The sequence below is a fragment of the Lichenostomus cassidix genome, chromosome 7 (assembly GCF_008360975.1).
Source record: "Lichenostomus cassidix isolate B80296 chromosome 7, HeHo_3.0, whole genome shotgun sequence".
Lineage (NCBI taxonomy): Eukaryota > Metazoa > Chordata > Aves > Passeriformes > Meliphagidae > Lichenostomus > Lichenostomus cassidix.
In genome coordinates, this window is record NC_139488.1 from 15,306,546 (window position 1) to 15,331,344 (window position 24,799).

The 24,799-nt window shown below is 37.2% G+C and overlaps 1 protein-coding gene across 8 annotated transcripts in view; it reads right to left on the reverse strand.

The window, feature by feature from the left end:
* Nucleotides 1-24,799, reverse strand: part of OSBPL6 (oxysterol binding protein like 6) — a 97,892-nt gene that overhangs the window by 39,008 nt on the left and 34,085 nt on the right. For all 8 annotated transcript variants that reach the window (XM_085066349.1, XM_085066353.1, XM_085066351.1 and 5 more), the window contains exons 2-4: nucleotides 15,108-15,345; nucleotides 3,212-3,307; nucleotides 878-1,000 (exon numbers count right to left, since the gene is read on the reverse strand). In XM_085066349.1, coding sequence (XP_084922475.1) covers nucleotides 878-1,000; nucleotides 3,212-3,307; nucleotides 15,108-15,209 — 321 coding nt within the window. In that variant the 5' untranslated portion in view covers nucleotides 15,210-15,345. The remainder of the gene's footprint in view (nucleotides 1-877; nucleotides 1,001-3,211; nucleotides 3,308-15,107; nucleotides 15,346-24,799) is intronic.

The window sequence follows — 24,799 nt, forward strand, 5'->3', positions numbered from 1 at the left end:
AGCAAGAAAAAACCCAAAGTTAGTGCTTTCCCAGAAAAAGCACCATGTATAGTAAATGATTTTGCTATCTTTTGTAGTAAGATGCATTTGTCCCAGACAGTTACTCTGCTCCAAGCACCCTCAGGTACAAAAATATGAGTGAGCATCAATACCACACTTCTTGTTGCTAAAAAAGGGACGGGGGGGAAATGCAATTATTGTGGTATGAAACACAGAAAAAAGAGTTTATGAACACCAGGTGTAGGGCTAACAAAGGGCAGAAACATGCATGGAGATATGTGTCCAAATTAACTAAACAGAATTTCGAGATTTGGGTTTGAGTTTTGGGGTGCTTTGGGGTTTTTTAAATAGAGATATTTTAGTGCAAAACCGCACAGTCCCACTGCATGCCCACAATGAAGATGCCAGTCAAAAATACAAACAAAATTTGGGGACAAAGCTGAACAAATCTGCTCAGTCGGGCCCTGAAGGGGAATACTCTCCTGTATGAGCACCTTGGATACATGGAAAAGTCCCTCAGCTCTCCTCTGCTGTGCACTTCAATATAAACTCAGTGCAGTCTGAGAGTACACAGCTACACTTTGTTATAACAGATTGGAAAGGAGAAAAGGGGTCCTGACTAAACCTCTTAAAACACATGGCATCTGCAGTGTTATTTACAAATTCTGTCCAGATTTTAAATACACCCTTAGGTAGCAGGCACTGTGACTCGAGAGCCATGAATTGTGTCTGCAAACTAATTCTATACATAGGTGGAAGAAACAGTCATACACCAAAACTATGGGTATTTATTTAACACCCTAATTCCATCTAGACAAAAAAATCCCAACTACTAAAACAAGGTAATAACCTTCTGACTGGTTTGTGAGACATTTACCTTGTGCCAACCTTTTAATGGCCATTTTCTCTTTTTCAGCATGAAACCTTCATGTTTGTCAGGCTTCTGGACATTGGTCTGGCCTATTTTCAGACCCTCTATGATTTCCCAGCTGTCAGGTTCCTGGTGAGAAAGTATGAAGACACATGGATTAATTAACTGTGCACACACATGGTGAAAAATTGTACCTAGAAGTTGCTAAATTCTTCAATGCAAGAAAAAAAGTAGGAGCCAGGCTTTTAAATCAACCTATTTAGGTACCAAACTACATGGTCACTATATTATATCTAGCTGTATCTCATTTTAAACTACTAAATACAAACATTTTTGGAAGTCTAACCATTACCAGGTGAAGTGTATAGTAAGAGTGCCCTTTGTGGTATTTCTTAATCATAAATACATTTAAATTTTCTGATCTTGAACGTAGAAGCTGCATTGGTTGTGGATGCCCCAGTTTTTCCTTCACATCAGAAAAACTAGCAGAAGAGGTTGCTTTATTGTTGATTTTGAGTGTAGCTAGCGATAATCTTCAAAGGCATTTTATGACAGAGTTTCATTGGCTAATTGAGCCTTCAGAAATCTGCAAAAGGATTTTTTTTTATTTTCCTGCATTCATTTTCACTGTATTATGAGAAATTCATAGGAAAGCCAACTAATTTTCTCTCTAGGGAAAAACACAGGAACAGTTTATCATTTGAGATACAACCAGTTGTATGCCTTTCATGGAGCTAATTAAAGCATATTTCTGGTACATACCACTCCTTATGCATGGTGACTGGTGCAGCTCAAGCCAGACTTGCAATGTAACACAGTGAACAACAGGTAAAGAACAAGATTTTTAAAGAGAAAGAAATAGAGTCACGCCGGTATTTCTATCCTCTTGTTACTACTCTAATCAACAGAATTCTGCACCAGTTAAAAAAAAATCTCTTATTGCCAGCTTCCTCAGACTATGTTTTACTAATTATACCTTACAAAGCTGTAAACCTGCATTTTCTCAGATTATCTGTCATAACTCCCAGCAATGTTATGAAAAGTTATCAAGAGAGGGAGGAGGTTATATAGCATCAAACATTTAAAGGGAAAAAAAAAACTGTTAGTCTCTGCATTTCCCACAAACCTGTTCAAAGCCAAGCACTGTCAATCTTTCAAAACACCTCCAAATTAATTATGCAGCCCTGATAACATCAACATTACCATTATGAAGATATAGTTGCACAGGTAACAGCAATTTCAAAACTACAATTTTCAATAAGGTTTTAGTGTTCTGAGAAGGGTAAAAAGCTCTATCCCAAATAATGCATACTGCAGTAAATTTTAATAGAAATCTTTATTCAGCTTAGTTTCCCCTGAATAACCATATGCTGTAACTATCCTATTGTCTGTAAATGCCATACTCAAAATCCACCTTTTTTGACTTCCCCATATTTTGCGTCAATATTCCATTTCCATTCTATAGAGGGAAGCACATATGTATTATTTGTTCCCTACAAGGAAGTACTTGGCACTTGAGGGGGACAAATTAAATTCTAAGTCCCCTGGGGCGAGCAGAGAGTCTCTGCACCTCTGCCAACTGATTCTTCACCATATTGATTTCTCCTTTAAAAAATCAGCTGCAGGCATAAGTCTTTTATCTACTAGATAACATCATTATTGATTACTTCTCAACTAGAAATCACACAACCTCATACAGGTATTCATTTAAACAAAAGGCCAGATACAGAGGGATAAAATGAGTAATTATTCAGTGCAGTGTGGATACTTGTGTTCTGCTGCACCAGTGTTACAAGCTGTTCTTAAACCCTCCTAACAATCCTAACTGTGCCTCATCCCACAGTTTTGGTGTGTGGAGATATGCCCAATGCAAGGGCCATTAGGAAAGAGAGCCAAAAATGGGGGAAAACAGAGTGAAAGTGATATGCTTGAAGGGTCCTCATCCAAGACCAGTTTTCAAATACAGCACCAGTACTTTGGGACTAAAGTCCCTTCTAGTGCCATACTCTGAGACAGTAAAACTTGTCCCTGTGCCATCCATGTGGAAAACAAACAAAAAAACAAAACCACCAAAAAAACCACCAAAATACCAAATCAAACAAAACAAAACAAAAAAAAAACAAACAAAAACAACAACAACAAAATCCAAACCAAACCAAAAAAAAACCCCACCAAAATAACATCTATACCTCAGTTATGGAATAAGAAGCTCCAGGGCAGACTCACAATACACTCCATGGCAGAATCATACAAAACACTGTCCCAGAAGTGCTGGTCAAACTACTTTATAACTCTAGAGGAAAACTCACCACCCAGATTCCATCCCAGGCTTTTGCTTACCTTGGATAGAGAGAGATGATCACTTTCAAGGAACTGCTTGCTTAAAGAAGGGTCTGTGCTTCCTGAAGAAGCCTTTCGCTCCAAAATATGAACACTCTAAAAAAATAATTAAAGATAACATCATGGCTCAAAACAGATAAAATACTACCCATCCACGACTTAAATCCACAAATAGTTTGCCTTCAGAGGCAATATACTTATTTTTCTTTATTCTTGGGTTTTTAATTAATTACTCTGTTTAACCTAAACAGGTGACCTAAAAAAGCCAGGGAAGACCAGCAATGCAGTTCAACCTACAGAGATTCGAAGTGCTCCTAACCAGACATACCATGTTTTCTGTTAATACACAAGACATGAGTGCATATATTGTGCAGTCAGCACTACCCTACATTCACTTCTTCACATAAGATATTACTGCCTCTAAAATATTCATTATCACACCTTAGCATTTTGTTATTGGCTTCTCAGTTGAGATAAAGTGACTCACTACATGAATGCTTTTAAACAGATTACAGGTATTAACAAGATCAGTTACTGTGTCTGAGCTGATGGGCTTGAGGTGAACATTCACGGAACACCATGATGCTAAACCATTGCAGCTGGTTATACATACAACAATACTGTAATTTTTTTATCTTCAAAGCATTGTAATAAAAATGAAATACATAATGTCACAACTAGTCCTGAAAAACTCCTGTTCTTAAAAGACATCTAAAAATGTCTTTCCATTTTCCAGAAATGTTTCGCTCCTATTTTATACAAGAAAAAGCATTTTTGATACAAGAGAAAATGACCCCATTCCTTATGCTTGGATCTGCATTTCATTCTGTGGTGAAATTTTGCTACATCTCAAACTTTTATTTGGTAAGAATTGTACCACAACATGTCATTAGTACCTCTTTGGCATAAAACAAAACTCCTTCATTTCCAGGACATGCAGCACAATGACAAACTTGCAATTGCAATTACCCTCTAAGAAGCCTATGTTTTTCTAAACTGAAAATGCCAATTAAGTTTTTTTTCAATATTAAGTTTATTTAACTGACTGAAGAAGAGGTTACCCAGGTACCAGTGACAGCAGAGACAATCAGGCACAAACAGCAGTGTAAATATTATTGTTTATACAAATGATTAAGTACAGAAGGACCACAATCAAACTAAATGAAAATAAACACAGCTCTTCATTTAAATGCATACATATAACAAAGACCACATCTTGCTGCAGAGCAACACACAGACCTTCATTGTTCTCTTTCAAGTTGCAACTGTGAATGAGAATAGGAAAATATGGGGAGTGTCTCTGTTGTCAGTGGAGATTAATAAGCATCCCTGCCATCATGCAACAAGAATCAGCCTTTATTTTCAGTTACTTTAAATTAAATTTTACAGTGAAGAATGTGGAAAAGCGGCAGTATTATGTTATTCCAGGGCCAACCAGCAAAAAGCTTTGTCATTTATGCTTTAAAAACTTCTGCTTTATCAAAAGAAGTCCAATCTTCTTACTTAGCCCAGTGTATTTTAGTAGTCAGATGATGAAAAAAAATGTATGTATGTAGCACAAATGTCTATGTTACACATCAAATAATTTAATAAACTAATATGAGCTGAGAATCACAAAGTTCCTAATGAAAATTATAAGCTTTCTCATCCAATAAAGGAAATGCTACTTATGTACACAGTATCACATTTTAAAAATATACAAAAGAACCTAAACTGTTCATCCAAGGAAGATTAAAAAGTCTCTTGATTAGCATAATCAGGATGATTCCCAAGTTTCTTGCCAGTCTTGTCTGGCAGGCAGGAATCCATCCATCCATCCTGAGATGGAGCAATGCCCAACACAGATGTTCTGAAGGTCTCAAATGCAGCAGCTGGTGCATTTTGTTGTTACATAACTGCAATTTCATTTTGTACAATATTTAGAGAGGAGTAGCCCAACAGCCCTTAGCTTGCCAGATTTCCAGTGACATTTGGAATTACATGATTTTTAGTCAGTAAGGTTTTGTGCCTTTTTTTTTAATTAGCCTTCAGTCATTACAGTTCCACTTCAGTTGAGAAATACATTATTAGCTAGCAGCACTTTAATGAATGCTGACTTATTCAACTATTTGTTTGAAAATTAGAAAATTAATACCTTTTAAATAAAATTGCCTTCTTTACTTTCCTGACTGCCAGAAGTGTTGGCCTGTTGTCTGTGTATTTTTGCCTTTCAATTCTCTTTTCTCATGACCACCATTACACTGACACAAGATCATTTCTTTAGATTTGTGATATGTCTCTAACATAATATTAAGAGACATTACTTAGTGCAAAATGTTTGCTGTTAAGGCATGTTATTTTTCTGCAAGATTGCAGCTAGAAATCACACAATTGTTTGACATTTTGAAAAGCAGCTAATTTTACAGTGCAAGAGTTTAGTTATTTAACATCACAAAAATAAAATTATTTAGATCTTGAAGTTATTATCAAGGGTTTTTTTTTTTGTATTTTAACATGAAAAACAGAGTTGGTAAAGGAAGTATTAAAAAAAAACTGATAGGAAAAGGAAGAAAGAGGCAAATCAATATAGCTTCTGGGGTTTATTTATAAGCAAACCAAGAAATTAATAATAATCCATTAAACTAGGTATATCAATCAACTTGGTACTCTTATTCCTCTCATCCCTAAAATACAGGCAGACAAAATCAACATCTGCTTTGCTGCATTCCAGATTCCCTTCGTGTTTCAGGATTACCTAATTACTCAAAACTCAAATTACTATGTAATTCCATTGCAAAATCTTCATCCAATCTACAATCCTTCCTTCATCTTTATGATTATCCACAACATACATTACATATGTGACCCACATTTGCCTCAAAATACCCCTAGCAAGCCAACATGTGGGGAATACAAATGCTCGTTCCACCCTGCATTTTTTTCTTTTCCCAATGACATGAGGGAGAAGGAAAATGATGGAGAAAATAAATAGCACTATGATGTTGTATCATATTCTCATCTTCTCTGGAAGGCAAGAATGGAAAACATGCTTTACAATATCCTTCCACATATCTTGCCAACTTCTTTTCTCACTTCGGAGCTCAATGACTCATACACCTCCTTGTCCTGGTTTTGGCTGGGACAGAGTTCATTTTCTTCCAAAAGCTGGTATAGAGCTGTGTTTTGGATTTAGTATGAGAACAATGTTGAAGGCACAGTGACATTTTGGCTGTTGCTGAGTAGTTCTTACCCTAAATGAAGGACGTTTCAACTTCCCATACTCTGCCAGTGAGGAGCTGCACAAGGAGCTGGGGGAGTCATGGCCAGGGCAGGTGACCTCAACTGGGCAAAGGGATATTCCATAGCACAGAATGACAAGGACAGTATATAAACTGGGGGAGCTGGATGTGAGGGGCTGGACACTGCTGGGGAATAGGCTGGGCCTCCCTCAGCAGGTGCTGAGCCATTGTACTGAGTACCACATGTCTTTCTCATGTTTTACTTATTTCTCTCTTTCTTCTTTCTTTCCATTACAATCATTATTATATTTTATTTCAATTATTAAACTGTTCTTATCTCAGCTCTCAGGTTTTATCTTTTTTTTTCTCTGATTATCCTCCCCATTCCACTGGCAGGGTTGGTCTCCATCACACCAGAGGCTGAAAACCCTACCTTTTCTTAACTGAATCCAACTTCCCATTAAAACAATAGACATTCAACTGTTTTCACAGGAAAGGCAATGAAAGAAAAGAGATTTTGAGTAAGTAGAGACAGAAAATCCAGTGAATGACAAGTCTGACACTCATGCCTCTCCCTTTGCTTCGCTGCTTATTTACTTTATGGAATGAATTATATTTAAGGCAAAGACTTCTCTACAATTTATAATTTATTAATTTCCAAGAAGAAAGACAAGCTGGTGAGGATTTCATCACTTACATTGGACACAGACTCTCTGTAGCTCAGAAATGTGTACAACGTGGTTAACAGTTAATGAAAAGATCTGGTGGATCACTTCTTTTGTTCATAGCACTCAAGCAGTCTTCAACACTCAAAAACATGGGGCTTAGGCATACACTGTTCTACAACAGTAATTCAAAATAGAGCTTTTCTGTCTGGGTTTTTTGTGTTGTTTTTTTTCAATCCAAGCAACTAACTAGTGCATCATTTATTAATTGCTATTTACTGGAATTCCTTTTGAAACCTAGCAAAACTGTGTCCTTATTTGAATTCTATTTAGTATGAAGTGCAATGTTTAATCACTTTCTCTCAACTAAAACCACAGTATTTTCCAATTACCTGAAATGCAACAGAAGTAGTAAAGTAGACACAGATTTGACTGCATACATGCCAGTTTTTACTACCTTCTAAACAAGCTGTGATACATGCTGAGTTAATATGAAATATTATTTGCAAAGGGAACAACCTTGAAACTTGCTTTTATCTTAGGCTGCTACTCAGCCAGCTCTGGCTTTCCTCCTGTTAATGTTGAAAGATTGTTGAATAGAATTGTGAGAGAAGAGTGAGTACAAAGCAAAACAACCATATCTCATCCATGTATTTCTCCTATCTTCTAACATTTTTTTTTAATTTTTATAAAGCAGTCACGGTCCTATCCTTATCCTCAGCCTCTTCTATTGACCCTGCTCCATAGCTGTTTTCAGCAATCTCAGCTACCAAGCAACTGACAAAGGAACTTAACAATACTTGGTGAATAGAACACACAGTAAGTATTTTTCCTCTTCTTGTAGCACATGTTCACCTTGTACAGCAATGTACTTAAGAGCAACACTTCCTCTTTGTAACCTTTTTACTGAAAGACAAGTATGTACAAGATGCAGTTCTGTGGCATATGAATAATATCCAGGTATGTATGCCTACGTCTTTCTGGGGATATACAAAGTAAACATTTCTTGTGTAACAGAAATGTCAAGGATTTGTTAGCTCAGAGCTCTCTGTCAGCCTTTTCTAGAACTCCAGCTTTGTATTGTGCTTCATGTCAATGCTTTTAGGCTCTGGAAGGAAAGAAGCCTTTGCTTTTCAAGGTGCTTTTTGACAAATTCTGACGACAAATAAGCTTTTGCTCCGATGAAGAGCTTCTTGGAGGGAATGATTAGCACAACTGGATAAAGCAGAAAAGAGCTATCTGTCATTGTAACAGCAACCTTCATTTTGCCAGAACAATGGTTTGGAACAGCTACCAAGTCACAGCCTGAGTGTTACTAACAATCTTCTCCCTTTGCACTTGTCTCAACAGAGAGCAAAAAGATAAACTTAAAATATTTGACTGACAGAATTCAAATTTAGCTAATGGTAAAAAGTTTCTTTATGACTATTGAATAACCAGAAATAAAAGGCTTGATATTTTGTTACATATTCTCAGGTTAGCAATTCAATTTATTGATGCTGATACAGTTAAAAAAAAAGGATGGAAAATAAAATAACATACATAAAATAAAATCATTCCTTGATATGTTAATTTTTTTAGGAATGAAAGCATTCTAGACATGAAAGGGAGTCAATATTTACACAAATAATAAATGAAAAAGCTGGACTCCACTTTAAAAAGTGCATAGGTTCAGAAGAAGAAAAACCTTTCTTCTTGTGACTCTCTTTCACCTCTTCCTGTAATCTACCTACTTAACCTTTCTCAATATCCTTTAAACTTTAATATACACAGTACAAAAATACAGGAGATAGGAAAAAGAGGGGTTGAAAAAATTTTAATCCGATTTTCTTTTTTTTTGCCTTGAAATATTATTCTAGTGGGGGAAAAATTTTTATGTAACTGCTTCATTTTTAATTCCAGGGTAAAGTATTTAATAAAAACAGGAAAAGAGAGATGTCAGAACAGCAAATAGCATTACTAAGGCATACAGTTCTTCTGCCTAATACATTTGTATATTTTGAATGTGGATAATCTAAATCATGCAGGAGTGTCTGGAAAAAAGAAGCTTCTATATCATACCTGCCATCACCCTCCCTCTTCACTTTTGGACCTTTCCTCTCCACTGAGGAAATGAAAATACAATCATGCTTCTCTTTCTTCTCCCCCATTTGTTTCCTAGAAATCCTCAATGGCAATTCAGAAGAGTTGCACTTCTTCCTTCTAAATTCGTGTGTGTGTGTGTGTTGCACCTCAAGTTTGTATTCTTAAGGAAAGTGAGACATGGTTATGTAGGTACAGAAGTGTATGCATGAGGGGAAAAAATCAGACAAAAGCAATGCACAAGTGACCATGTTCTGAAAACGCCACTTTAAATTATCTGTCATAATTTGCATGGGTAATTAAGCTTTTATGAGAGCAATTTCCCTGGTTTTGTAATAGAAGATAGCTGCAGGCACCATTTCTAATGAAAATGACATTTTAAAAAAAATAAATCTTTCTTCATAGCCCAAGTCTGAACTTCAGCATTCTCCATGCAACCTGTAAAGCACTGCTAGAGGTAGGATAACTCAGAGAGCAATATTTATGAAGCTCAGAGAACATGTACACAAAGCCCCCTGGGACAGTCTGGTGTGAATGCTATCACTGTCTGTCCTTGACTGCTCCAGAACATTTTATTTCCTAGAAGCTTTAAGGCCAAGTCTTTCTTAGGAAGAGACAGCATCTCCATCTATTAATCTCCAGGACTGTGCTCTGGATCTTGTCTCCAAACCCCTCTAGATATCACCAAGGCCAGGAGCAGCCATGATCCAAGTGTCTCCAGACATGAACCTGAGAGGCCCATCCTGTGCACATGGACAGATGTACTTCTTCTGTTTGCTGTCTGCCTCTCAGGTAAATTCTGGTCAGAAATACAAGCACAACATGAAGGACATCTGCTGTGTGCCTGCAGGCAGCATCCTCACAGCCAGCCTGCTGCATCCAGGTGCTCTGGGCTCCTCGGCACGTGCTGCTGCCAGGGTGTGCCAGCAGCCCTGCCCACAAGGATTCCCTGAGCTGGAGGATGTCTCATGCTTCCAGTGTACCCATCAACATCAGTATTTGGGGGCCTGACTCACCTCTGGGATCAATCTGTACCCATTCTCTCCCAGTCTCACTTGCAGGGGTTCCTATCCCATCCCTGGACAAACCTGAGAGCTTCAATTTGTACATTTAACCACCTTCTGACTGTGCCAGGTGTGGACGTTCACTCATCAAGTTGTCCATCTGAGAGATAAAAATCTTACAGCTCTGAGATTTATGGTTTCATTTAAAACAAGCACTATGGCATTGAACCTGACGTAACATTCCCATGAGTATTCTACACCTTTAAAAGTTACACTGCTTCAGACATTTTGTCAGACACCAAAGACCTTCCATAACACCCACTACCTTCCAAACCTAAGTAACATTTTTGCACTCCATCAAAGGCACAAGAAAAAAGACGTTGTAGAGTAGCAGCAGCTAATCAATTTAAAGAATAATTGCATGTTTTTGTTAACAATTTTGCCCATTCTTTGGCTCCCTCGGAACATTTGCTTGCTCCAGTGAGTTGTGTCTTTGAAAGCACTCAACACTTCCTGCTCTAATCCTGCTTCAATAGTTTTATGTGAAGGAAGCTAATTAGGAGAGCGAGCAAAAGAGAATTACATCACTGTAACAACAGTACTTGGCATTTAGTAGCCTCTTTAGTTTGAAACTCTGAGAGAGAATAATAATTATTATTAAAATAATTCTCACAAACTAAGGCAAAGTAAAAAGGCTTCTAAAAGTCTACAGTTTGCTGAAGAGCAAAGCTAGGAGTAAGGCTGCATGTTCTCAGGTCTGTACCATATCTACAACACAATTGTCCATCCTTGCCTGTCTTTCTTTTGAAGTCCCAGAGAGACAGGAACAAGTGAAATTTACAAGTAACCACCAAGAATCTTTTTCCCAGATGTCACATGAGGCTGACAGCAGGCGTGACGTAGGCTGCCACCCAATTTCAGAATAAAGAAGATCTTTATCTTTCAGATATTATCTTTCAGAATAAAGATCACCATTCCTATGGTGATCCCCACCTCAGGAAACACCACTTTCGGAAGATGGCTTTGACAACTAAAATACAGCGGTTGTAAAAAGTTAAATTGGCATTTTCCAGTACAGACCTTGACTGAAACATGGAATTGCATTGTGCCTCTAAATTTCATGGCCAGCTAAACACCTTCAGCCCAAACTCAGACCTTTGTGACTCCATTGTGTACATCCCTATTAGTCAATACTGCTTGTACAGAAGGGAAAAGAAACAACCCAAAACAAACAAAAAGCCATATTAAAACCTGAAAAGCAGATTGCTGCTTTGAAAAGTCTTTTTTCCTCTTCCTTCAAAGCCCCTACCTTTCACTCTTTACCTATGGCTAAAAGACAACAGTTGTTTGAAATACAAAAGCTCTTCTAAGTAGAAAGGTGACCACACAAGGCTAAACGCAATAGCACTAAAAGCTTTCCTTCTTTTGAGATTGCTATGTGGGAAAAGATCCCAGGATCTGTTGAAAAAGCACACTGATAAAGAAAAACAAGAACTAAAGAACAGCAGATCATCTCTTCCCCGTAAAAGACCAAAAAGAAAATCAAGACTTTAGAAGATAAATCCTCATACTTAAAATAGAAGATATTGCTACGTTCATTTTTACATCATGTATTAGCTAGACTTTAGGTGGTAGTCAGAAAAGTCAAAATCTCTCCTTTGTCCACAGTTTCAATATTCTTATTCCCCTTCTATATCACTCCCTCTATTTAGTAGCCTAAGGTCAGGCTCCAGTTTGCCAAACTGCACGTTATTAACCCCATTATGTATTTACTTCTTTATTCTCAGCACAATATTACTACCCACACATGGCAAAGAATATATCATGTAGTACAGTCTGCCTTACAAGTTGCATACTTAATCATTAAATAAAATACAGAATATTCACAAAGAACTTCCACCCATAAAACCGAATATTCAACATATGATATTATATGCTTTTATCACATTCAGCTGTACTGGTAAGAGTTGCTAGTTTTCCTCCATTTTGCCGTGCAGCAGTAGGTAACTAGCCTTTTCAGAGTTTCATAAAGGATGAAAATCTCCCCTTTCTGCATGGCCCACAAAAAAGGCTGTCAGAATTGCACTTTTCATACTGCCTTTTGTATGAAGACTCTTATCGACAGGTTTCATGCTCTGCAACAGTTCCACAGTAGGAAAAACTGCTACTGCTCCCTTCTGAAGTATTTCTTATTGACAGTACCACAACTGCCTTGCCAACCTGTTCAACTCAGGGGTTAAACAAAAATAGGTTGTTTCTGGGCCTTCTTCTATCTAACAGTCCAAATTAAACATGGTTTTAAGGAAAATTAATGACAAAAATCTGAAATAAGTTTTTAAGTCATTGCTGGCTTCATTAATCTATTCATTTATCTATTACTTAGTCATGGAGCCTGCAAATTGGCAATGTCAAAGCTTTTGCTGACTGCTAATTCTCTTAGGTGATGTATATTGTACAAATAAAAAAGCTACATTAAAATGCCAGCATTATATACAGCACGACATTTTCCACTCTCCCTGAAATGATTTATCATAGTCATGTTCACACTCATTCAGCCTCCTGCACCATAATTTATTGGGAAACTGTTCCATAATTGCTGGTATGACTTTGACAAGAATTATATGATGAGAAGGTTTCAATCATTAACCATCTAGAAATATCCAGTGTTATCCTCACATATGACAATAAAAGCTACATTGGCACTTTATCCAGTCACATCACTTTCCATATTCATTTATATTACCAATTCAGGAACAGTTCTTTTCTCCTACCTCCTCTGAAGAGTCCAAGGAGGCAGCAAGACAGAATTTTAAAGCCTTTTCTAAGTAAAATCCAACAGCCCCTGAACCAAAATCCCCTACCCCACTAACTATTGTTGTGTTTGGGCAAAAGCCTATGAAAACCAAAACATATACAGATACTACCACAAGCAAGGGAAGAAATGAAAAATACAACTGTTAGAGTGGATGGTTGGATGAAATGATTGTTTTACTGTGTCTGCATGCAGAGGAAATGTGCTTGCTTCTTTCCCTGGATATAATACCACTGCACTTCACGCCGCGTTGCAGCTCAGTTTCTCTCTGCAGAAGAAATTGCTCACCCATTCATTCCTCTGCCCTTAACACTGAAAGCAATAAGGCAAAAAAAAAAAAAAAAAAAAAAAGAGCCTAGGAATAGCCCTTCCAGTCCACATTTACATGCCTAAGTATATTGTTGAGCATCATCACACTTTATGGGGTCCTCTGGATGCATCACACCATCAACCTTTATAGCATTATTTTAAAATCATGCTTCACGTTTCCGTGATCAAATATGGACTTAAAGTTAAGCATCCATTTCATTACAATGACAGGTATACCTTGCTCTGTACTGTTGCTATGGTAACGGATATGGTAGCCATTAGATTTATGGTAAAATTAATTCCCAAGAGGTAATTTTAGGGTTTTTTTAGTCCTAGTTGCATGGTTGTGTCAAACTACCTAATTACAAAGAAAACTCAGAGAATATGCTCTTAGCTGAGACCTGCAGCTCCAGCGAATCTTGCATTTACCTTCTTTGGGTTTAAATGTGGGAGATAAAATATACTGATACTTTAAACACAAGATGCCAAAATTCTTGCTCCAGATGGAACTAATGAAAAATTAAGAGGTTATAGCCTAACTAAGACTTAATTAATGGAATACAGCTACCCAAAAATACTGTAAACTATGAAATGAGAAAATATTTATCACCTGTGAGAAATTCTTGGATTGGATCTTCTTGGATTTTCTCAAGCAATGGAAATTATTAAAAAAATTCCACATATATTTCCTGCCTGTTATTGAGCATACATCAGAATTCTTCTCCTGATTCAACATTTTAAACTTATCTGGTGGTGAGACTATTTACATTCAAACTGTAAATTTTACAGTTTCATGAAAAATTCTCAGGTTTCAAAATTTTTGTAAGACAGATAAGGGAGAAAACTTCCTCAGCAGCACTTGAGAAAATAGCCTGAGAGTTGCCCTACAAGCAGGTGAGAAAATACTGCTAAGCCATTCAAGTAAATGCATACCACAGCAAATGATTTTTATTTTGACTTTTAATTATTTGACTCTTCTCCATGGATCAAAGTTTCAAATAGTTTTCCATTCTAACCAATTTTTCAGTATCAACTTCTTCATTTGTAAAATTCACATGTAAAAACTTATCTGAAATCTCGTGAAGAGCTCTGATACCTTCTCAAGTGCTCCCACTGATATTGTGGCCAGACTGTACACCCAACCCTCAAAAAACCCCACAGGACTGCTTGTTTTGAGGGGAAATAATACAGTCTTCATCTCAAAGAGATTCTGGAGAAAAGGTGTATTACATCCACAGAAACAAGAGTCTCTTAAAAGTGCAAGCCTACCATAACTCAACTAGTACTCTGTGAGGTAGTACAATCAGTGTTAATTTGCAGTAAAATAAATAATATAAATAATTTTAATATAAAAAATATTTAAAGTGTTAGGTTTTTACAAAAAGGATGAACAATAGGATATTTAAACTGAATTACCACCTTCTACAATGGTAATGCATCTTTGTTGTTTGATTTACAAAAAGAGATATTCACAGATGATATAAAATGGTTTTAAGCAGCTGTAGGTTCATGCTGCCAAAGAAACCACTTCCCAAAGCACTTCAGAGCATGTTTCCTACTTGTCCATGAGATTATATACTTCCTGTTTCAGTGCTGTATGACGTGCCTGTGTTGCTTCTAAGTCTTTTTCAAGCCACTTTAGAAAATGGAAGAAGTTTATTCAAAAACTCAATGGTTTTTGGCTACAGATATATCATCCAATGTTATAAGCAAGCAAATCTAGAGCTAGCAAGATTTAACAGCCACATTACAGTAATAAATGTATCATCCCACTAGATGGTACAAACACCTAGAGCATTTCCTTACCTGCCTCCTGTCTCTCTGAGATGATGATGAGGAGGAGGCACTTCTATGTGATGGAGTGGATGTTTTGTGAGCTGGAGATATACTCTTCTCCTCTGCACTCATCTTTGCAGCAAACTTGTATTAATGATCTTGTGCTCTTATCACTCATGTACAAAAAGGCGAGGGATAGTCTTCTGCATCCTTCTGTTTCACAGTTTATGGACAGCCAAAAAGGAAGTCAATCTCAGCTGAACTGCACCTTAATAAAGAAAAATGAGAGAGAAAGAGTGAATGAACATACCCTCACTCCAAAGTAGCTCTGCAGCAAAGAAATCTGTTGACTATTTAATCCAGCACATCTCTCAGTCTTTTATTCCCCTTCCCAACAACTACCCAGTACAACACAAATGCATTGTTCTGCCTTCTCACAGAAGATGAAAGTGGTATTATAGTATTTAAAAAAACACTAAGGAAAGGCTTAAGTAATTTACAACAATTTTCAGGCAAAGTTTACAAATCTTCAGCATGGGGGCATCATCCTGCATAATAGCATGACATTATCAAGTAACTCCTCAAAATTTCCCTTAGAGCACACACACCACTGAACACTTTGATTGTAATCAGTACCTCTTAAAAATCCTGCAGTTAGATTAACAACTCTGCAAGTTTTTTGAAAAGCAGGTCGCTCTCAAAGCTGGTGGTTCCACCTGCAGTGTCAAAGGTGTTCCTAAGGCAGGGGGTAGTGAATGGCTGGGTGGGCATTTGGGTATTTGGGCATTCCCTTTACTGTTTACTCAGCCACTGCTAGGTACATCACCCCTTTACAATACCACAAGTTTTCTCTCACTTGTCTCTGCCCAAACCTTTAATTTCCACCCACAAACAAAAAAAATAAATACTTAGGGCAGCACAGAGGATATTTGTGTCGGTAAATAGTCAATTACTACCTGTCAAACCCTGTCAAAATGCTGCAAGCACACCATGACAGTCCAGGAATGGAGTTACACTTCTCCATGTTTAACAGATCACCATGCTCTTGCTTCAGCTGACTGATATAGTGTCTGATCTTCCATTAACCTTGGATAAAATTGTTCCCTGAATGAGATGTTAGCTTCAGGCAGATGACATATCTTCTCCACTGCCCTCTCTAATTTTGATATAGTGCCCTTCCACATTCACTGTGATGACAGCACAGCAAGGGTCAGCACAGCACAGCTAGCTGCAGATGGCTGTGGAGAAAGGTGCTGTCCTGCACCATGTTAAATCAGATCAGGACAAAAATACATTAACACTCAGACATGACTGCACACCCAAGAAATGATGCCATATTGAAGACAGAGCTCTAGCTTCTCCAGTAATAACAGATACCCATGCAAGAATATCATCCTGAGCCCAAATACCCATACAGAGGCAGCTAAATAATTATTTGCATTATGCCACCAGCTTCTGAATACCGCACCCTCAGAAACACACTCCTGCTGGAGACAAGATCTGTGATGATTTGTAACAGACACCTTTTCTGCTTGCTGTACTAGGGGAAAGTGGAATGACTTCACTTCATTAATGTTATCAGTACTTTTGCAAGTATGACTATCATCCATATCTTATGAATGAGCTTCAATCTCCACCAAGGAGTCTCCCACAGAATTACAAATCCCACATAATGTCCAGAGTCCACACAGCATCCCAGTGACATGAGTGAGAGGACATGGTTGTTCCAACAGCAAAAGCTGCCCACATTCCCTGAACATCTCAGCAAATTCTGTATTCTTTTCATGGTGACAAGTTCCTGTTAGAAGGAACCTAAGAAGATGGGTTATGCTGGAGCTGCCAAAGCCAAGTACAACAAGACAAAAGGTTGCAGGAAGAAAGAAACAAGCTGCAAAGCACTTTTGTTTCAGAACTTCAGAGAGAAAACATAATGAAGATGAACCCAAAGAAGGGCTTTTCCTTCTATTCTAGTATACCAGGGACTGCAGGTCTAGTTTTCATATCCTACAAATGCATCAGGGAATTTTAGTCAAAGAGGCGTACCAACAGGGATAACTCAAGGTCTATGCAATTCCCATTTAAACAAAAAATAAAATTACAAAAATCAGAACAAAAATATTATAATCCTAGTTTACAAAGCTGTGCAGAACACTTGAGTTCTTTAATAGTAAATCGGCAGTCACTTTCAGCTACGAGGTCACTGATTTTTTTTTTTTTTTAGCAGAGTAGCCTTTGGGCAAACGAAAATCAAACCCTTTTTAAAACAGCTGATATTCACTCAGTTGACTCATGTGGAAAAATTTATATTTAGTAATAGCACAGAAGGACAGTGGTCTGGCACTTCAAGTGTGTTCTGAAGGCTCTCAGGAAGCAGTAGATGCTGTCGTAAGAAGCAACCACAATGCTAACAAGCAGCACACAAGAAAAATCATTCTGTAAATAGCTGCCAAGTTTGGGAATCTGTCAAGTATGGACCTCTACTTTTGAAAGATATTTTAGGAAAAAGTAATGGCTCACAGCTGAGCCAAACTCCACACTGGTTCTGCTGCGTTCCCCAAGCACTGAGAGCTGAACCTAACCAACCACTTGGTCAAACCACACTGGCTGGTGACCAAACCAAAACAAAGAATGCCAAAAATACTTAACCACCCCCCTTCACAGTAAAAGAAGCAAACATTTCTTCTTGCCCTATTTCACAGCAAAAATAGCTTCAATAGTAAACTACTATTACTTATATACAGAAATTTCTGATTAAGAAACAGTCCAGTGCAGGGTTAAAAGTAAAAAAAAAGACAACTGGAATATTTGAGAAAATATGCCATGTAAGCACAATAAAAAAATTTAAAAAAGAAAATTAGCAAGAGCTATCACGGAGCTCTTTCTTATTGTTCTTGAACATTGAATTTGGATTCTTTCTATATTGCCAAGAGTCTATCTTCCAATTTTGGCTTAAAATTTGGGCAATAGATCTTTTTTAGGGCATGTTAGAAGGAATAAATCTAGTGGAACCGACATAAAGAGACGCCAGCCTCTCCGTAACTATGATTGAAGCAAACAATTAGAAATCTAATTTTTGTACAACAAATTGAATTTACCAAAATGAAAATGATGCTTTTGAAACATTTTTCACAGCTTTTTTCCATCAGTCACTGGCAATTTTTCTGTTGATTTTAATGGGAACAGATGCAAGGCGTATACCATGGCAGTATGTTTTTATAGGATAACAGAAAATCCAAAAACACATTCAAAAACAATGATGTTGGCTTTGGGGTGAGTAGGGATGACCCCCTGGTAATTACACATTTGTTCTGATAATGTTTCCTGACAAGGATCAAAACATCTGTCTCATTTTTTGAGGCAAATTTTATTATCCCTTTACATCTCAGCAAATATATCTTCAACAACTATTTTAATCAATTTTATCAGAAATCAATCAGAAAAAAAATAATGACATAGACAAGGGTAACAGCATTGGCTGTTGGCTATGAATTGCTGCATATCCAAGTAATATCAACCTGTAGGCTGCATTTTGCATGCACCAGCTAAACCCCTGATGAACTGCTCAAAACCACCTGTCAGCTCAGGACCTTTAGTTAATTCAGCCCATCAAATGTGACAGGGCATTGGCCTGCTTGAATGTTGCTTTGCCACGAGTTCCCAAGGCAGGGAATTCATTCATGGCTTCTAGCACACAACACAGACTGCCTATAATGTGAAAAACCAGACACTGCAGAGAGATTTTGGCTATCCCCAACTATCAGTGGCCTGGCTGGGAGTTCTGTCCTCGACTTTTTTTTGTTGGCATCTCAACTATTTTGGATTTAAAACACAATCATTATCTACTGGTTCTACAGTACATTGTCTTTTAAGTTACCTAGATATTTTTTATATAAGATGATGTATATAGAAAAGTAATATGCCCAAAGTCATGGAGAAAGCAAGTCTTGTAAGCAAAACATGCAGGGAAGCCTTTTAACTCCGATGCATAAGGGAAAATACCATGTGCCATGATCTGAACATCCTCCAGATGAGACAAACACCTGTACCTAATTTGATTCAAAAAGGAATGCAAAATTACCATAGAGAAAGAATAAAAAGAAATTATTTAAGAAATATCCTAAAGATTCTTTATTGTACAGTTATGAAATATTTTATACTTTCTTAAATATCTGATATTTAGTATTTCTTCTGTAACTGAGAGCTATTCCACCACTTTCTTGCAGTTCACCCCTAATGTATGTATTTTTTCAGCTAGAATTGAATTAAAGATATGGTTTTCTCAATGATGTTTTTTTGCTGGATCTCAATTGTTACAACTTGTCTGGGCCTGGGGAGAGAAAGCTACAGATTCCTCATCCTCTCTCTACTTCAACTCAGATTTGAACATTTTTTACTACACAGTTATTATTATCTCATTTATTCCCAGTTCATTAGTGGTGTGGTTTGGGACTTTACCACCCCACCCCACCCTCTATTGTCTTAAATCAAGCATTAAACAGATCTAAAAAAATTTCTTTCTTCGTATCTCTTCTGTCCTCAAAGAGTCACTGTCTCTCTCTGTCTAAATAAACAAAGGAAAACGACACACTTTATTTTTCATATCAGAAAACCACTAATTTTTACTCTAGAGATATTTTGCTTACCCAGAAGTCCCACTGTCTATCATATGAAACAAAATTATTTCAAATGCATTAAAATAAATGACCAATCCACTACCACGTGATAGAGCCTGATAATTTTTATATTAAAGTTGCACTAAAAAGCTTGAAGGACAAGGAAGTGCTGAGAGCTACTTACTGATTTCTCATCACCTTTTGTCTCAGGTTACAATATGTTTGATTCAACATCTTTTAAAAATATTTCCAAGAATTTTGTATATCGAACTACTCACTAATATCAAAATACTGAAGGAGACACTGAATCTCCATATAAAAATTCATTATTGTTCATTTTCTTCAATGAACAAACCACGCTGTATCTGAGGTTGCACAGATTGTCATTGTTTGAAATTTCACTTAAAAATTGAGTATTTTTATGCAACTTGCTAAAATCTAAAAAAAGAAAAGGGAGAGGGGGAGGAACAAAATGTAGAAAGGCTATTTTTATTGGGGAGAAAATAAAAAAAATTTGAATTACATAAGACAATGCACCAGGGAAAAAACTGGGCAAATAACGTGGAAACACAAGCTGTATAAAATGCACAAAATAACTGGGTGACACAGAGGAGGGAAGCAGCATGTGGAATTGAATATAAGCAAATTAAAGGTAGGAATATTTGGCTATCATGCTTTACAAGCCTCCGCTGTATGGCAAGTCCACTGACATCGAATAGGAAACCTCTGTCCTGTCCCAAAATCTAAAAATATTCCACCAAGCCTGGGCAACTGCATCAACTGCAGCGTGGCTTGTGAAAAAGCTATCAGCAGAAATGACGAAAACGCACAGATGTGCAAATTGCACAAATCCAGAGTTATGAATAAATGCATGTCATATAAAAGATAAAGTTCTCAACGGGTAACTCAAAATGAAGTCTGGACTCAAATAACAGACTTCTGTGATAAATGTTATGTTGCTTCTCACTCTGATTGAGTCTTTTCTGCAAGAGCGCCCAGAATACTTTAGAGAGTGTTTAATATCTTGTGTGGTATTGGAGTAATTTGAGAAGACAATTTAGAGCACAGAGATGAATCTTTAGACATAAATGAAACAAAAGGATGCAAGTGTCACTGGCATTCATTCAAGGAAAACATTCACACTGATCAGACAATGTAGGGCTGCTTTTCACAGGGGAAGGAAGAGGTTTTCTGTGGTGCTCTGTGGCTCGTGACACAGTCATTCGACATCCGAGCACTCACTGAAGGCCAACCTTTGTTCTCACACAATCAGCAATATGTAACTGCCTCCTTCCCTCTTCACTGCTGACCTTCCATGCAGGAAAATCACAGCCATGCTTTTCTTACAGCACATGAATGCTGCAAACACAAAAATATAATTGGAAAAACTTCTCAATGCAGTAGCAACATTGTGGTGCTTTAATAGACCACTAGTGGGAAATAAGCAATTCAACCTTTTTCTTTTTTAACAAAGAAGTGAACCAATCCCTTTACAGACACTATCTGAGAATCAGCCACATCACTTTAGCAAAGTGTCAACTTTTTAAGGAAAGAGTTTAATCAATTCATTTTAAGTTTTGTTTTATTTGCAGACTTCTGAGCAGTGAATTTTAAATCACTGATTAAAAGATAGCAAAAAAACACCTGATCTAAGGGAGTCACTGATGGTTTATTTTGAGGTCCAATATTTATAAATAGGAATAAATGAGGTGATACAGGGAAAATGTGAAATCTAGATAGGTCTAAACTATTTTTAAGGTAAAAGACATTAGAATTCATATGATTGTGTTACCATTGCTCTTTTCAGGTATTCTTAAGAACTGCATACTGAAGGTTTGGATAACAAATGTACATATCTATTCACAGGCATTCACAACAACAGTGGCATATGCAAAGTCTCAGTCTGATATTATATACAGCAATGCATACAGTGCTGAAATACGGTCATAAATCATTCTCTCTCCCATAATCAAGAGGATCTAGATCCTGCCTGTAGCTAGGAAATTAGTCCCATGCAGCAATACCCCTGGTAGTGAGCTCTGATCCAGACCAATCTGCTGCTCTTAGTGCAATTTGCAATTTCCATGATCATAGAATCATTTAGGTTGGAAAATATCATTAAGATCATGTCTAAAGACCTTTAAGCCCATCCAATGCTACAGGCTTGGAAAAAGTGTCTGTAAAGCCCAGTGGAAAAGGTCATGGGTGTGCTGGTCAGCAGCCAGCTGAACATGAGCCAGGGTGTGCCTAGGTGGCCAAGAAGGCCAGTGGCATCCTGGCCTGGATCAGGAATGGTGTGGCCAGCAGGATCACCAGGGCTGTGATTATCCCTGTGCCCAGCACTGGTGAGGACACACCTCGAATCCTGGGTCCAGTTCTGGGTCCCTCACTAAAAGAAGGACATTGAGGCTGTCCAGGGAAGCAGTGGAGTCACCATCCCTGAAGGTATTTAGAAGACATGTAGCTGCAATACTTGGTGACACAGTTTAATGGTGAACTTCGCAGTGTTGTGTTTGCACTCTGTGACCTTACAGGTCTTTTCCAAATGTAATCGTTCTGTGGTCACCCATTTTACACACAGTTTCCTGCAAACTCTTTCAAGATTAAACAGTTAATTTGCTAAGACACAATGTTTATGTCAATAAGAGAAAAGTCTAAAGTATCACTGTTCTTCATTAGAACACCACTTCTCCTTGACTGATTGATAGTCAGTAATGCAGTGAAAGTGATGCAATAAAAAAAAAGCATTTTTCATTGATGTCATGTTTTACAGCCCTACATTTCACAGTCTCCCATGACAAGCATTTGTTGGAAGAATTACCAAGGAAATTAAAATGAATTACCATGGTGTTTCCCAAAACAGTGACTCAGTTTATTAAACACAATGTTTTTTTTAAAATCCTTAGGCTTTGTTTTGGTGCTCAGGTTAAGGGGTGGTTTTGGTTTTGTGGTTTTGGAGCTTTTTGGTTTGTTTTTTGAGGGGGGCAGTGTGCAGGTGAGAAAATCTTTTGGTTTTTAGCTTTTAGGGTCTACTTCTGTATATAATCTCTACATCTTACAGAGCATATTCCACAGGAAACTGCAGTACCAGCAAACATGGAGACACTCTTATTTCATGTGATCCTTAACAGAATGGTTGTTGCATACAACACTTGGTAAGATTTCTTTAATGCTGAGTTATGATTTTTTTCCTGAGCAGCTAGTCCAACTATGTCTCAATAACATAACGAGTAAAAATAATATTAAGAAAATTACTTGCATGGGCATGCATCTCTGTAAAATACACAATTATGACAGACTTCATCAAATAGGTGGATGAGGTCAAAAACAGATAATCAGATTCAGACAAGAAGAGGACAGAACAACATCTGTCATTCCTATTTTCTGCTTGCCTACACGATTAAGCAGGGTTTCCTGCCCCTCTAGAGGCCCTGAAGCATTCATAGCAATTAGTGGAGTCCCAGTATGTCCAAACCTCCAGTTTAGATGACAATTTCAAAATAAACCCTCATCTCATTTGCAGCCTCTGAGGATTGCCTCAATAGCTGATGTGATCCCAGGATTTTCATTAGGAAATCTTTGTTGTTCCACGTTCCTCAGGCTATCACAGTAATAGAATCCTATTGATTTGTATGGCATGGAAATGTTTTGCATATTACAGAGTCAGCATTATCAGCCTCTGTCAAATGCATTTGTAACAGGCTGCTGTGAGCAGAGGGTTCAGTGTGTACACAGGTTCACAAATACATAAACACAAATGTGCAAGACATACCAGTTAAACATTTAACAGGAAAAACGAACTGATTGACATTATCATCCTTTCTCGACTAACCTAAACCTAGGATATATTTAAAAAAAAAAAATGCAATGCATGCTATAATACCCCTTTTAAAGCTGAAAATATTGATGGGGAATTTTTCATTGGCATCCAAACTTTTCCAGAGAACCACATTTTTCAATTATAAAAAAACAAAAGCCAAAAATTTTAATCAAAGCTCAGGAAGTGCTTTAAATAAAAAGTTTTCATGCATCCTGCTTTTTTTCATGGGAAAATCCTCACAATTTTCAACAGCTCTTAGAAAAAATAAAAAACAAAAACAATCTTTTTCCTTATTTTAGTAAGTAATTTTTTCTTTATCACTTAGCAACTTGGACAAAAGAAAAGCAGAATAGAGCCCTCAAGCCACTTAAGCTTATTTTTAATAAAGTTTTAACTGAAGAGCGATCTAAAGCAAAGAAACTAATTTCCCTTATGAAAGACCTATATAATGTTTTCACAAAAATTGTATTGATCCTCCAGAGCACAAGAGCCTAAAAGTTTCTTTTGACCCTTGAAACCCATATTGTCTGACTGCATTTTACTGCCCTTCATTTATTAAGCTATCTCTTGTTTCTCTGCATGTTTCATTTCCACTACCACACAAATGTTACACTTTTTCTATATGTTTCAAACCTACCAAGTAAAATTTTGATCCACAGCAAATTAAGATCTGCCTATTTTATTTGAACATTAGTAGGAAGGTTGTTTAAAAAAAAAAAAAAATCAGTGCTGTCTCAAAACAAATGCATGTGTTTATGCGAACAAATAACAGACTAGAATATATGGAATTTGATCAGGTCATGGAGAACAGAGAGAGGAGACACAAAATTGGCACACTAGTCAGAGCTGCCACCAACCAAGGTTTTTGGGGTGCTACATGGAAGGTCACATCCAGGTACAAAAATCAGAATGCAATTTTATTCTTAGAAGTAATTATCTTGAGAAACAATAAGGAGATCCCAGCTGCACAGGATAATATAGTTAATGGCATACACATAATCTGGGAAATATAGAGAAGGAATAGGGAGGCTGTATTGCCTCTCTGACTGCTACTAAATCACTGTGTCCAGTTCTGCTGTCAGCATTTCAAAGACATTCACAAATGGGTTCAAGAGAAAACCATAAGCATGACTACAAGATTGAAAAACATCACTACTAATAAAAGATTTATAGAGGTCAATCTATTTAGTTTGTCAAAAGGAAGATTGAAGTGTCACTGGATGACAATCTATAGCCCACTATGTGAGGGGAAGGAATTTATTGTTAGAATTCTTCTCAAAGGTATAACA